At 42.2% G+C, this 12816-nt stretch overlaps 1 protein-coding gene across 5 annotated transcripts in view; it reads right to left on the bottom strand.

The window, feature by feature from the left end:
* Positions 1 to 12816, bottom strand: part of LOC137423556 (AT-rich interactive domain-containing protein 1B) — a 127864-nt gene that overhangs the window by 43673 nt on the left and 71375 nt on the right. For 3 of the 5 annotated variants that reach the window (XM_068110845.2, XM_068110844.2, XM_068110840.2), the window contains 4 exons: positions 9716 to 9853; positions 2157 to 2475; positions 1936 to 2070; positions 1018 to 1163 (listed from right to left, as the gene is read on the bottom strand). In XM_068110845.2, coding sequence (XP_067966946.2) covers positions 1018 to 1163; positions 1936 to 2070; positions 2157 to 2475; positions 9716 to 9853 — 738 coding nt within the window. The remainder of the gene's footprint in view (positions 1 to 1017; positions 1164 to 1935; positions 2071 to 2156; positions 2476 to 9715; positions 9854 to 12816) is intronic. The other 2 variants (XM_068110841.2, XM_068110842.2) reach the window with 2 other exon arrangements.

Here is a 12816-nt window from a genome sequence, read left to right on the forward strand (position 1 = left end):
GAGAGCAAAAGGAGGATGAGAGAGAGTGCAAAAGGAGGGTGAGAGAGAGAGAGAGAGCAAAAGCAGGATGGTAAAGAGCAAAAGGAGGGTGAGAGAGTGCAAAAGGAGATTGAGAGAGAGAGCAAAAGGAAGGTGAGAGAGAGAGCAAAAGGAGGGTAAGAGAGAGCAAAAGGAGGGTGAGAGAGAGCAAAAGGAGTGTGAGAGAGAGCAAAAGGAGGGTGAGAGAGAGAGCAAAAGGAGGATGTGAGAGAGCAAATGGAAGATGCGAGAGAGCAAAAGGAGGGTGAGAGAGAGTAAACGGAGGGTGAGAGAGAGAAAAAGGAGGGTGAGAGAGAGCAAAAGGAGGATGTGAGAGAGCAAATGGAGGATGTGAGAGAGAGAGCAAAAGGAAGATGTGAGAGAGCAAAAGGCGGGTGAGAGAGAGAGCAAAAGGAGGATGTGAGAGAGCAAATGGAGGATGTGAGAGAGCAAATGGAAGATGCGAGAGAGCAAAAGGAGAGTGAGAGAGAGAGCAAACGGAGGGTGAGAGAGAGAAAAAGGAGGGTGAGAGAGAGCAAAACGAGGGTGAAAGAGAGAGAAAAAGGAGGGTGAGAGAGAGATATGAAATAAGATGAGAGAGAGCAGAAGGAGGGTGAGAGAGAGTGAACAGAAGGATCAAAACACGGTCAGGGTGCGAGAGATCAAACCACGGTGAGGAGGAGCAAAAGGAGGGTGAAGGTGAAGACAACAACACACAACAGGCATTTGAAGGCCATTTTCCCTGCTAGAGCGGGGGGTTAGCCAGGAGGTGAAGGTGAAGAAATGAAAATAAATATGTGGAGGGGGTGAGAAATGAAGTGAGCAGGGGCAGAAAAGGACGACAAAGGGAAAGGGGTCAGGATGATGAATAGCAGGAGAAAGGAGGGCAAAATATGGAAAGCAGGTAAGGAGATGAGGGTTGAGAAGTGCAGGAGGTCGTTAGTAGGACAGAAAGCAGGAGAGAGAAAAAGAGGATTGTGACAACGTAGCAAACCCCACCTGTATAGTTACCCGAGGCATTTTGTCCAGCTTGAGTAGGGTAGGAAATGTTCCCCTGGTTTCCTGGACCAGACGCCGTGCCTGTCCTGTACCCTCCAACTGAAATCACATATCCTGCTTGCCCTCCAGCCTGGCACCCTGCTTGGCTAAAAGTAAAACAGGTTGGGTGAGTGACAGAATAGACGATCCACAAAAAACATTCTCACAAATGAAGGGATGGGTCCGCTGCAGTTACCCAAAAGCCAAAAAAACAAACATCTTGTCAATGTATCAAAATCAACAATGCTGTTAATATATCTTAATGTTCTATTTTTAAGGAAGCAAGTGTGGAAATGTAAGTGTATCACCGTATATTGTTAGCTTAGTCGTTTTTATCATCCCACTGCCACGATCAACCGCTACAATTATTGTCATCGTGAGATAAATGCTTTTAGTTTAATATTTGCAGAAGCATGTGTGACTGTCATTTAATGAACAAAATCTCATTTCTGTTTCGACGTTTGAACACTTTTTGTTTCCACAAATATGATGAAGCACTTTAATGGTGAAAAGGGCAAAAATAAAAGAAAACAAACAGATCTCCATGACTCCATGAAAGTACACAATTGGAACAAAAAACTTATTCGTTTTCATTTGGGCGATTGTAAAATTTACAAAGACGTTAAACATTCATTTTAATATTTTATCGAATTTAAATTATTCACAATGTTTTTGGTTTAGCGAGAGATGGGAGTTGAGGTGGGGACTACGGGTCTGATCACAGAGTTTATTGCACATCCTCAAAATCCCTCATTTCCACGCTGCTTGAACTTTATACAAGATTCAGGTGAGAATTTGACACAGAATTATATCACGAGAAAGAATAATAAGTGAACACAATCGTCAAGCTTGCACGAGGTGCATGACCCAGTGCCCTACCTGCAAGCGTCCTGTGGAGGCAGCAAAGAGCTGGGAGGATGAGCATTGTTATAAGCCATTTGTGAAGGGGGGTAGAAATGACGGGGAGAGTGCCCCGAAACAGAATACCCTGGCTGCACACGATTGTATATTGTCCTGTGGAAAGGAGGTAGAAAGAGAGGGAGTGTCAAGAATCTCATCTCGTCCCTCAAAATGCTCACCGAGCCACAAACGATCCACACCTGGCCTGCGTCGAATTGGGCGCAGCCTGCATCACAGCAGCAGCCGCTTCCTGAGCCTTGCGGTTCATCCCAGGGGCTTGGATCCCGGACATGGCGCTAGGACTCTGGCCGGTCAAACCCACTGCACTACCATGCACTCCTCCAGTAGCAGTGGTGCCTCCAGCTCCAAAATTGTTGTTGTGATACGGACGAGGGTTTTGACCTGGGACGGCGCCACGGGTGAAGCCGTACACAGGAGAACTGGGGTTGTGAGCGTTTGTGGGAGTAGCACCAACTCCGCCATATACAGAGTTGGAATATGTGTTGCGTGGAAAGTCACCTGTTTGTGTGTGTATTAGAAGATTTGCATTAGTGAAGCAAAAAGTACAAATGAATCACACACAAACACAATACAAGAATTCGTCTGATATATAATTAACATTAGCATGTACTCTGTAGTATTTCTCAAAAAAATTCTCATTTACTTTTAAATGTTATTTTAATTAAATGTTGATTCTGGTATGGAAGAAGCAGTAAGAAGAAAATCTACAATCTTAAGAAAATGTGTCCCAAACTACAACCTATCCATAAAACTCAGTCATGGAAATATGAGGAGAATTATTCAAATTATGATCAAAAAAGTGTTTTTTGTTAATTAGGTCTCAATCCGAAAAAGTAGGTCAAGGACACGGAACAAATAACAGGTGCACAACTTCAGTGCAGGGCCACTATTATGATGCAAGGACATCTTGGAAGGCCAAGCAGTCTTTGATATTTAACATTGGCAAAACAGCGATGACAAAAAAAAAACTCATTTTTTTCAGACACCATTTGACCTTGACCTTTAACCCAGAGTTATGATGTAAATTAGGCATAAATGCACCTTCCTCAGCTATCTAGAGGACAATCTCGTTCTGATGAGATAAACCTACATCGAGTTTTAGTGAAAAAGTAAAAATGTCTATACAATTGGGTCAAAAATTAGGTCAGGGTCAAAAACATGTCAACCCCACCTACTTTTCATTCCCATTATTGATGCAAAATTTAATTCCCAAATTCCCAACTGGATCCCAGATATAGCTCAGACATTGGCAGAAAAAATGGAGGAAAACCTAAATGGTGGATTTGTACTCCGAGGGATGTAAGACCATGACCTTTAACTTGGAGGGCTATGATGTAAATTACCCTTAATGTGCCTTGCTGTAGACTATCTAGAAAAGGCAATTTCGTTTCAATCTGACAAACTTTAGTCAAGTTATGGTGAAAAGCGTAAAAATGTTTATAATTAGGGCATGACCTTAAAAATTAGGTCAACGTCAAGGTAAGGTCAAGGTCAAGGACTCATCACTTGATCAAAAAATTTTTTTATGTCAACCCCACATACTTTCTATTCCCATTATTGATGCGAAATTTCATTACGAAAGTCCCAGCTAGGTCCAAGATACAACTGTTTGAAATTGGGAGTGCAAGGAGGGAAAAAAAATCCTAAATTGTGGTTTAGTACTCCCGGGTGGGTGGAGTGGGGGGGAGTCTTAAGAAACCATGCAGCTTTCTTGCTCTATCTCCCTTTGCCACCCCTCCCCCCACCACCATGCAGCAATTCCTGTGTATGTAAAAATTGCCTTCAACAGGCTGTGTGGGGAAAAGTCTAGAGTTGATTTGATTTACCATACTCTTGGATGTGACTGATTGAGAGAGGTGGAAGGATGAAAGTGACTGGTTGAGAAGAGTGATGGAAATGAATGTAGAAGGAAGTAGCAGACGGGGAAGACCGAGAAAGACTTGGCTAAAGATGGGGGAAGAAGAAATGCGGGCAAGGGGGTTAACAAGGGGAGATGCAGAAAATAGGGCAAAATGGAGAAGATTGTCATGGGGACCGCAAGGCTAACCCCCGCTCTTGCAGGGAAAATGGCCTAAAAATGCATGTTGTTGTGTTGTATACTCTTGACAGAGTGTTGGTCCTGGGGAACAGTTTATTGGCACGGGTTATACTAGGTAGTTTGGGATTGCCTTCCCAGCATTGTCCATACTCTATCCTTTTTATATGCCGAGTGTCAAAGCAAGAAAGCAACATGTACCATATTAAAAGTCGATGGTACGACTCGGCCGGGGTTTGAACCACCGACCTCCCAGACTCAGCGTGGTATGCTCCAACAATTACGTCACCGAGTCTGGTATCTAGAGTTGATAATGTAGCCCAAATGGCAAGGCGCAAATTTTTTATTCACGCGTATGTATGAACTTTCACTTTATAAAAACAATAAATTATTCAAGGAACGATTTGGAATATTTGTAGGGATTTGTTGGGGGGAAGGGGTGGTGAGAGTAGAGGCTTGGGATTCAAAAAAAAAAGATGGGGTGTTCAAAATTTCCACCATATTTATGAACATGTTAATGAGATAGCTTCATAGGGGAATTAACCCTTTTACCACTATTTTCAACTTGGCATTGAGATTACAATGACCGAGACAAGAATACTTTGTAAAATGCAATGCAAAAATACCACTTGCTCCTGTAATTGTTTGCCTGAGCAGTGGAGGTATTTCAAGCTGCCCTGCCTTATCGGCACACACAGGTGGGAGACCTATGTGTGGGAGTAACTGACTCGTTGACACCATGATGCTATCGTGTCAGATATGCTGACGCAGATCAGAGATGGACACATCATTAACGAAAGGGAAGGAGTTCTGCAGTTAAATTTCTCGCTTTAATTTTTTTTTAAAAATTTGGGAATTTTCAAAAACAAATTGTTTGATTGCTAAGGATAATACCGTTATTTACAAGGCCATTAGTTGATGTGCATGATTAATGATGTTTTGAAAGATCCATTACAAAATTGCTTGTGTAATCATTCTCAGTCAAGAAAGCAAAATTGCCAGTTTCAAGCAAGAAAGCGAATAATTACTGGCAGTCCCACCATGTGGATTCGTCATTTGTAATAAACTATATTTGTGGTGGTAAAACTTACTCTCATGGCCAAAAATATTGGCATCCTTGCACTTCTTTCAAATAATGCACCATTTTTTCCAGAAAATTATTGAAATTAAAAAATATTTTGGTATCCACATATTTATTTCTTTGGTTTGTCGTGGAACAAAAAAAAAGCTGAAAAAATTACTTGATCTTAGCTTATTCGACACAGAAATCCCAAAATGGCCCGGACAATATTATTGGCACCTTTCAGAAGTGGTTAGAAATAATTAGATTTTAAACAGGTGATTCTCCCCTTTACTTTGGAATTGAACTCACCTGTGGGGAGTTGCAGGTGCCTGCAATATAAAAATCACTCATTCAACCAGTTTGAATGGAGAAAAGGAGTCATTCTGCTGTTTTGTGTCACTGTGTGTATCGCAATGAGCATGAAGAAAAGAAAGAAAACCAGAGAATTGTCTGAGGAGGTAAGACAACATTGTAGCCAAGCATGGACAATATCAAGGCTACAAGTCCATCTTCAGAGACCTTGATGTTCCTGTGTCCACCATATGCAATGTTATCAGGAAGTTTAAGGCCCATGGCACTGTAGCCAACCTCCCTGGACGTGGCCGCAAGAGAAAACTTGATTGCAGCGAATGATTGTTTGAATGGTGGCGAAAGCACATTGATCAACTGCCAAACAGATTCAAGCTGACCTTCAGAAACAAGGTACGACAGTTTCAACTCACACCATCCGTCGCCAACTGAATGAAAGGGGCTTCTATGGAGGAGACCCAGGAGGACCCCACTGCTGGAAAAGAGACTTAAGAAAGCCCGACTAGAGTTTGCCAAAATACACCTGAACTAGAACAGCACCTCGGTAGAGTGCATACCTCCACCAGGCTGAACAGTTTGTTTTGTACCCCAATGATAGGCCAGATCTGGATACGGACCTGAACCAAAAATCTAATCGGCTTGGTCTCGTCACCAAACCAACTCATCCACCTAGTTTAGTCATAACTCCTCCATCACTTTTTTAAATATCATGTTATATATCACTTTTTACCCGATCCCTCAATGTTGAAGAATCACTTAAGAATTAAATAATTCTCGTATCCTGGTGTTGGCTTAGCGGTTAGGGTGCCGGCTTGGGATCCAAGGGTCCTGGGTTCGAATCCCGGTCGATCGCTAAATAAACACCAGGGGGGTTGACTCAGCCTGTCATCCTTCCGAGGTCGGCAAATTTAGTACCAGCTTGCTGGGATGAATGATCCCGGTGTGTACCCCGGTTTAGAATAGGTACACCGTATCCCTGCGCATCGTAAGAGGCGACTAAGGGTTGCCGTCAGGAAGGGCATCCGGCCATAAAAACATTACCTCAAACAGGGAACCATGATTGTCATGGGGCCCGCAAGGCTAACCCATGCTCTTGCGGGGAAAATGGCCTTAAAACGATCATTCATTCATTCATTCATCCGAATCCATACTCAGATTTTCACCAAAATCGAATCGATTCGTCCGTGGCACACACACAACCGGACCACCAAGTTTCGTCCAAATCCGTCAACAACTTTTTGAGATATCCTGCTATTTACCGTTGTTGGCTCTATCTCCCAATGTTGAAGAATCACTTAAAAAATTATATTGGCCGGATCCGAATCCGGATCTTCACCAAAATCTAATCATTTAGTCTGTCTCACATAAACTACCTCTCTGCCAAATTTTGTCTGAATCCATCCACAACTTTTTGAGATATCTTGTTCACAGACAAACAAACAGACAGACAGGGGTGAAAACATAACCTCCATCCACCTTTGGTGGCGTAGGTAACAAGCCAATATCCTTCTGAGAGAATGTCCTGTGTACAGACGAGACCAGAATTATAGCTTTTTTGTAAAGCACATAATCTCTATGTTTACAGAAAACAAAATGAAGCCTTCAAAGAAAAGAACACAGTCCCTACAGTCAAACATGGAGGAGGTTCAGTGATGTTTTGGGGTTGCTGTGCTGCCTCTGGCACTGGGTGCCTTGAATGTGTGCATGGCATCATGAAATCAGGAGATTACCAAGGCATTTTGGAGCGCAATGTTCAACCCAGTGTCAGAAAGCTGGGTCACCGTCGAAGGTCGTAGGTCTTGCAGCAGGACAATGACCCCATACACACTTCAAAAAGCACCCAGGAATGGTTCAGAACAAAACGCTGGACTGTTCTGAAGTGGCCAGCAATGAGTCCAGATCTAAATCTAATTGAACACCTATGGGGAAATCTCAAAACAGCAGATGGGAGAAGGCACTCTTCAAATCTGGGAGAACTGGAGCAGTTTGCACAAGCAGAATGGGCCAAACTGCTATAAGAGAGGTGTAGGAAGCTCATTCATGGCTACAGGAAGCGCTTGACTGCAGCTATTTTGTCCAAAGGCTGTGTGTGCTACCAAATATTAAGTCTCGGGTGTCAATAATTTTGTCAATGGCATGTCCTTTTATTTTCTGGTTTAAAAGGATATATTAAGTTCTGAATCAAAAACAAAGGTTATGTAATATTAACAGTGAAATAAAGAATTGTGGAGACCAAATACTTTTGTCAATTTCAACTTATTTTTAGAGAACTTATTTTTAGACAACTTATTTTCAACTTATCTTGAGTTATTTGAAAAAAGTGCAAGGGTGCCAATATTTTTGGCTGTGACTGTACCTGCCAGGCTGAACAGTTTATGTTTTGCTTCCCACTGATGGGCTGGATCCGGATCTTCATCAACATCAAATCAATTTGTCCTTGTTACATCTATCTATAATTCCAGTAATCTCTGTGTGTATGTGTGTGTGTCTGTGTGTGTGTGTGTGTGTGTGTGTTTGTCTGTGACCGCTGTTTCTCGACAACTACCGGTCCGATATACTTGAAACTTGCCAGGTATATTGCTGGGGACCCGAGGATGTGCCTTTTCAAGGTTTGAAATTAATCGGACAAGTGGTTCCCAAGGTATGGTCACCGTACTCGCAAGCCGTTCGCTTTGGCTTTGCGAATGGACCAAACCATTTCATGTAAATAGAGGGGGGGGGGGGGTTCTGTGGTCGTTACTGGCTTTGCGAATGGACCAAACCATTTCATGTAAATAGAGGGGGGGGGGGTTCTGTGGTCGTTACTGCCACGTGGTTTCAAAGTTGTTTTTTGTTGTTGTTGTTTGCACGCATGTTTTTTTGCACGCACGTACGGGCAAGCACGTACGGGCAAGCACGTACGTGCGGGCACGTCCTAGTACCCAAAATGCCCACCAAGTTTTCTCTGATCCAGCCATGACTTTTTGAGATATCGTGCTGTACATCGTTTTTGGCCCTATCTCTCAATGGTGAAGAATCACTTTTTAAAAAACTTCTTGTGTCTGGATCCGGATCCTCACCAAAATCTAATCAATTAGACCTCGTCACACACCCCACCCGTTCACCAAATTTCTTCCGAATCCGTCCATAATGTTCAGAGATATCCTCATCACAGACAGACAAACCGGAGTGAAAACATAACTTCCATCCACCTTTGGTGGTGGAGGTAAAGAGGGCAAAAAGTTCCACCAGGAATGACTCAATATTAAAGTTGGAGTTAAAAAAATCTTGTTTTGACCCGTCACTCTAACTCCCCACCCGCTGGGGAATGAACCGGGGGTCAAATCCAAAAAATTGTTACATACAGTATTCCATGCATCCCCAATGTTGATTGCATATGCAAAGTTTCGTTTTAAAATGGTTAAAAATGTGCCCGTAATTGCATTTTATTGCTATTTGACCTTTTGACCATGCCCACCTTTTCGCTCTCTCACCTTTTTGCTGCGTGGTGATCATAATTACCAAGCTTGGTCAATCTCTGCACAACCGTTTTGTTTTGAAATGGTGTGTGTGTGTGGTGTGTGGTGTGTGGTGTGTGTTGTTGGATGGACAGAAACAGACATACAAGCCGACCGACAGACCTCAATACAATTCTACCCCGTTATTTTTCAAAAAGCATGGGAATAACTTTGTCACCGAACATCCTTGTCCGAGAAGCACTTCTTTACAAGCAGAACAGAATTGCACAGATAGATAGATTAACAGGGTCTGCAAATTTAGCTCTTTCACGAGCCTCGATCTTGTATACAAAAAAAAAACAAAAAAAAAAAACAAATAAATCCTGCGCTTGTATAACCAGGTCAAATTTCCAAACCACAGGGCCCAGGCTAGCCAATCAGCATTTCTCATTATTATTATTATTATTATATCCTTAAAGGCTCTTAGTAACTTTGCAGGCACTGCCACATGGTTATTTTTGCATAATCTCAAATGGGTGAAATGACGGAGGCAATCCATTGGCATGGGGCTAAAAGAGTGCATGAGGATAAAAGGAAATGAGGAGAAATGGGAGAGGAAAGGTGGAAAATTAAAATGCCAACGCATAGGACCTGCTGTGGATAACAGAGATATCCCAGAGAGCACAGCAGCACGACAGGAGAGAGTGGGAACTAAATTAGCTCAAGCAAAAACGTCACTTTTTTATTTTTTACATGAGAACGCGTCCGAAGCAAACCACGCTATTCACTGTGTTGCCAAGAATGCAGAAAGAAAGTTACAAATTCCTCATGGACAACACCAAATGAAGCACTGCTAAAGGAGTGCTGTGGTTAAGTAGTGCATTGGAGCCATACCCTGCAGGCCGTAGCTGGTGGCTTGATGGCCATAAAACTGCTGATAAGATCCTGAGCCAGGGTGCGTTTGGCTGGAGGGTATGGAATGCGGGGACAGAGATGCTGCTGCTGGTTGTGCATTTCGCTGCATGTAACCTGCTGGGTGGGGAGTGGTGGGAGTATTATAATGAGGATTACAACTGTAATCTCATTTGAAATCAGCACACTGAAAGATTTGGTAACATTTCAAGACAGACCCAGACAGACAGACAGACAGACAGACAGACACACACACACACACACACACACACACACACACACACACACACACACACACACACACACACACACACACCTTCAATACAGGTATCCAACACACAAGTTTGAAGTTGGGGAAGTGTAGGCAATTTGAGGTTTGTTACAATAAGAACTCAATCAAGTTTGTAAGCTAAATAAACTGCTTCAAAGGAGTGTCGACATGTGCACTCAATAATGAAATTAAAGTTTTTCTTTCATTCGCACAATCGTTTGCCAATCGTCCTGTTGCAAAAGAGTTCCTTCAAACAACTGCTTCCGCCAGTTCTAAATAATCATTCAAACATGCTTCAACTGGCAAAAAATTCTTGAAGTTACTACGATAACTATTGGCGTCTGCCCCCCCCCCCCCCCCCAACCCCCTCTTCTCCTCTCTTTCCACCATCTTCCACCCTGGGGCCGTGATTGCAGGGATAGAGACTTTGAGTGGTTCAATACGAGTACACTTCAGGATGTTCAATGTTTAATTTTGTATACCTTACTTCAAATTTATACCCCACCTCCTCTATCTCTCCCATCCCCTGTCTCTCCAAATAACTCAAACACTGCAGAGCATGCACAGGGAAATGCTCAAAGGTATTCAATGAAAATAAAAAGACAAACTAATACAGCACTCAGTAGACTGCACACCTCCGCCAGACTGTACAGTTCACGTTTTGTATCCCACTGATAGGCCGGATCTGGATTCGGACCTGAACCAAAATCTAATCGGCTTGTTCTTGTCACCTACCTAACTCATCCACCAAGTTTTGTCATAATCCGTCCACAACGTTTTGAAATATCGTGCTACATACAATGGCCTACAAAAGCATTCACACCCTACCTATATTGCCACATTTAAATGAATTACAACTTATGTAGAAACAATTTTTCCAAATGAACTTTTTTATTCATAACCAAAGAGATCAAACTAAAGTGTTTTTGAAGTTAAGGGAGGTTACATGTCAGGAATACCTGCAAAAAACATGTACAAATCAAAATTCACTGGTTGAAAAAGTATTCAGCCCCTTCAGGAACTACTTGGTGGAAGCACCTTTTGTAGCAATGACTGATATGAGTATGTTTGGACAGGTGTCTACCTGCTTTGCACAGTGACATGGTAAAATCTTTGCCCATTCTTAACGTGAAAATAGCTCGAATTTGGCCAGGTTTGATGGGGATTGTCGATGAACTCAAATTTTCACGTTTCGCCATAAATGTTAAATTGGGTTCAAGTCAGGACTTTGACTGGGCCACTCAAGAACATTTATTTTCTTCTTATTCAGCCACTCCAGTGTGGCTTTAGTTTTGTGCTTCGGATCATTGTTCTGCTGAAATGTGAATGTGCTACCCAGTTTCAGATTCATGGCTGATTCAAGCAGGTTTTCATCAAGGATTCTCCTGTATTTTGCACAGTCCATTGTCCCTTCTATCGCGACAAGCTTTCCAGTCCCTGCTGATGAAAAACAGCCCCATAACATGATGCTGCCACTACCATACTTGACAGTAGGGATGGTGTTGACTACTTTGTGCATTACTTTGGCTACTTTGGGTGATGTACCTTAGCACTGCGCCAGACGTAGCACTGAAGTTAAACCAAAAAGTTCAATTTTTGTCTCGTCTGACCACAACACCTTTCTCCATACGCCTGCAGTATCATTAAGATGGTTCTTTGTAAACTCCATATGGGTTTTAAGATGTCTTTTTCAGTAATGGCTTCTTTCTTGCCACCTGTCCTAGAGATCAGCCTTGTGAAGGGATCAGGATATTGTTGATTGATGAACAATGACCCCCAACTCAGACATAGAGACATGAAGATCTTTCAAAATCATTGTTGGATTTACCGTGACATCCCGAACCAGTTTCCTGCTTGCCTGGCTGCTGAGTTTGGATGGGCAACCTAAACTGGGTAGAGACTGGGTGTTATGATACGTATTCCACTTCTTAATGATGGATTTCACTGGAGTGACTTTGATATGTTCTAATAACCCTCTCCTGAAGTGTACTTCTCCACCACCTATGTCTGACTTCTTTGGAAAGCTCCTTGGTCTTTATGTTTGCTTCGTTGTGTGACTAAGTGAGTTGCACCTTAAGACTACTTACATAAGTGGGGGAGCTCAATTTTTAAAATTACACCACCGATTACGTACCGGTGAAATCTATTGCACGTATTTCTTAACCTTTCAAACAAATAATTTGCTCCTTAAGTGATTTCGGATGAATTAGGCAAAGGGTTTGAATACTTATGCACCAGAGAATCATCTGATTTTCTCTATTGATCTGACTTATTCACATTTTATCTGCATTTTTTAGCTTTATAACTTTGGAGTAGTTTGTGAAGACTATATATTAACTTTGATTTGAAAGCATCATGAAATAAGCTCAGGTGGCATAAAAATGTGAAAACTTTAGCGGGGTGTGAATACTTTTGCAGGCCACTGTATCATTTTGGTCCCATCTCTCAATGGTGAAGAATCACTTGTCGGAACTTCACCAAAATCTAATTGATTCATTCTCGTCACACACCCAACCTGTCAGCCAAGTTTATTCCAAATCCGTCCATATATTTTTGAGATATCGTGCTATATAGCGTCTTTGGGCGTCTTTCAATATATATTCAAGCGTCTTTGGGCTTCCTGAAAAGCGCTATATAAAATAAATGCATTATTATTATTATTATATATCGTTTTTGGCGCAATCCCTCAATGGTGAAGAATCACTAAAAAAATTATAGTGTCTGGATCCAGATTCTGATCGTCACCAAAATCTAATCATTTTGTCCTCGTCACAACCCAACATCTCCACCAAATTTCGTCTGAATCCTTCCA

The sequence above is a fragment of the Myxine glutinosa genome, chromosome 3, assembly GCF_964187855.1.
Source record: "Myxine glutinosa chromosome 3, kmMyxGlut1.1, whole genome shotgun sequence".
Lineage (NCBI taxonomy): Eukaryota > Metazoa > Chordata > Myxini > Myxiniformes > Myxinidae > Myxine > Myxine glutinosa.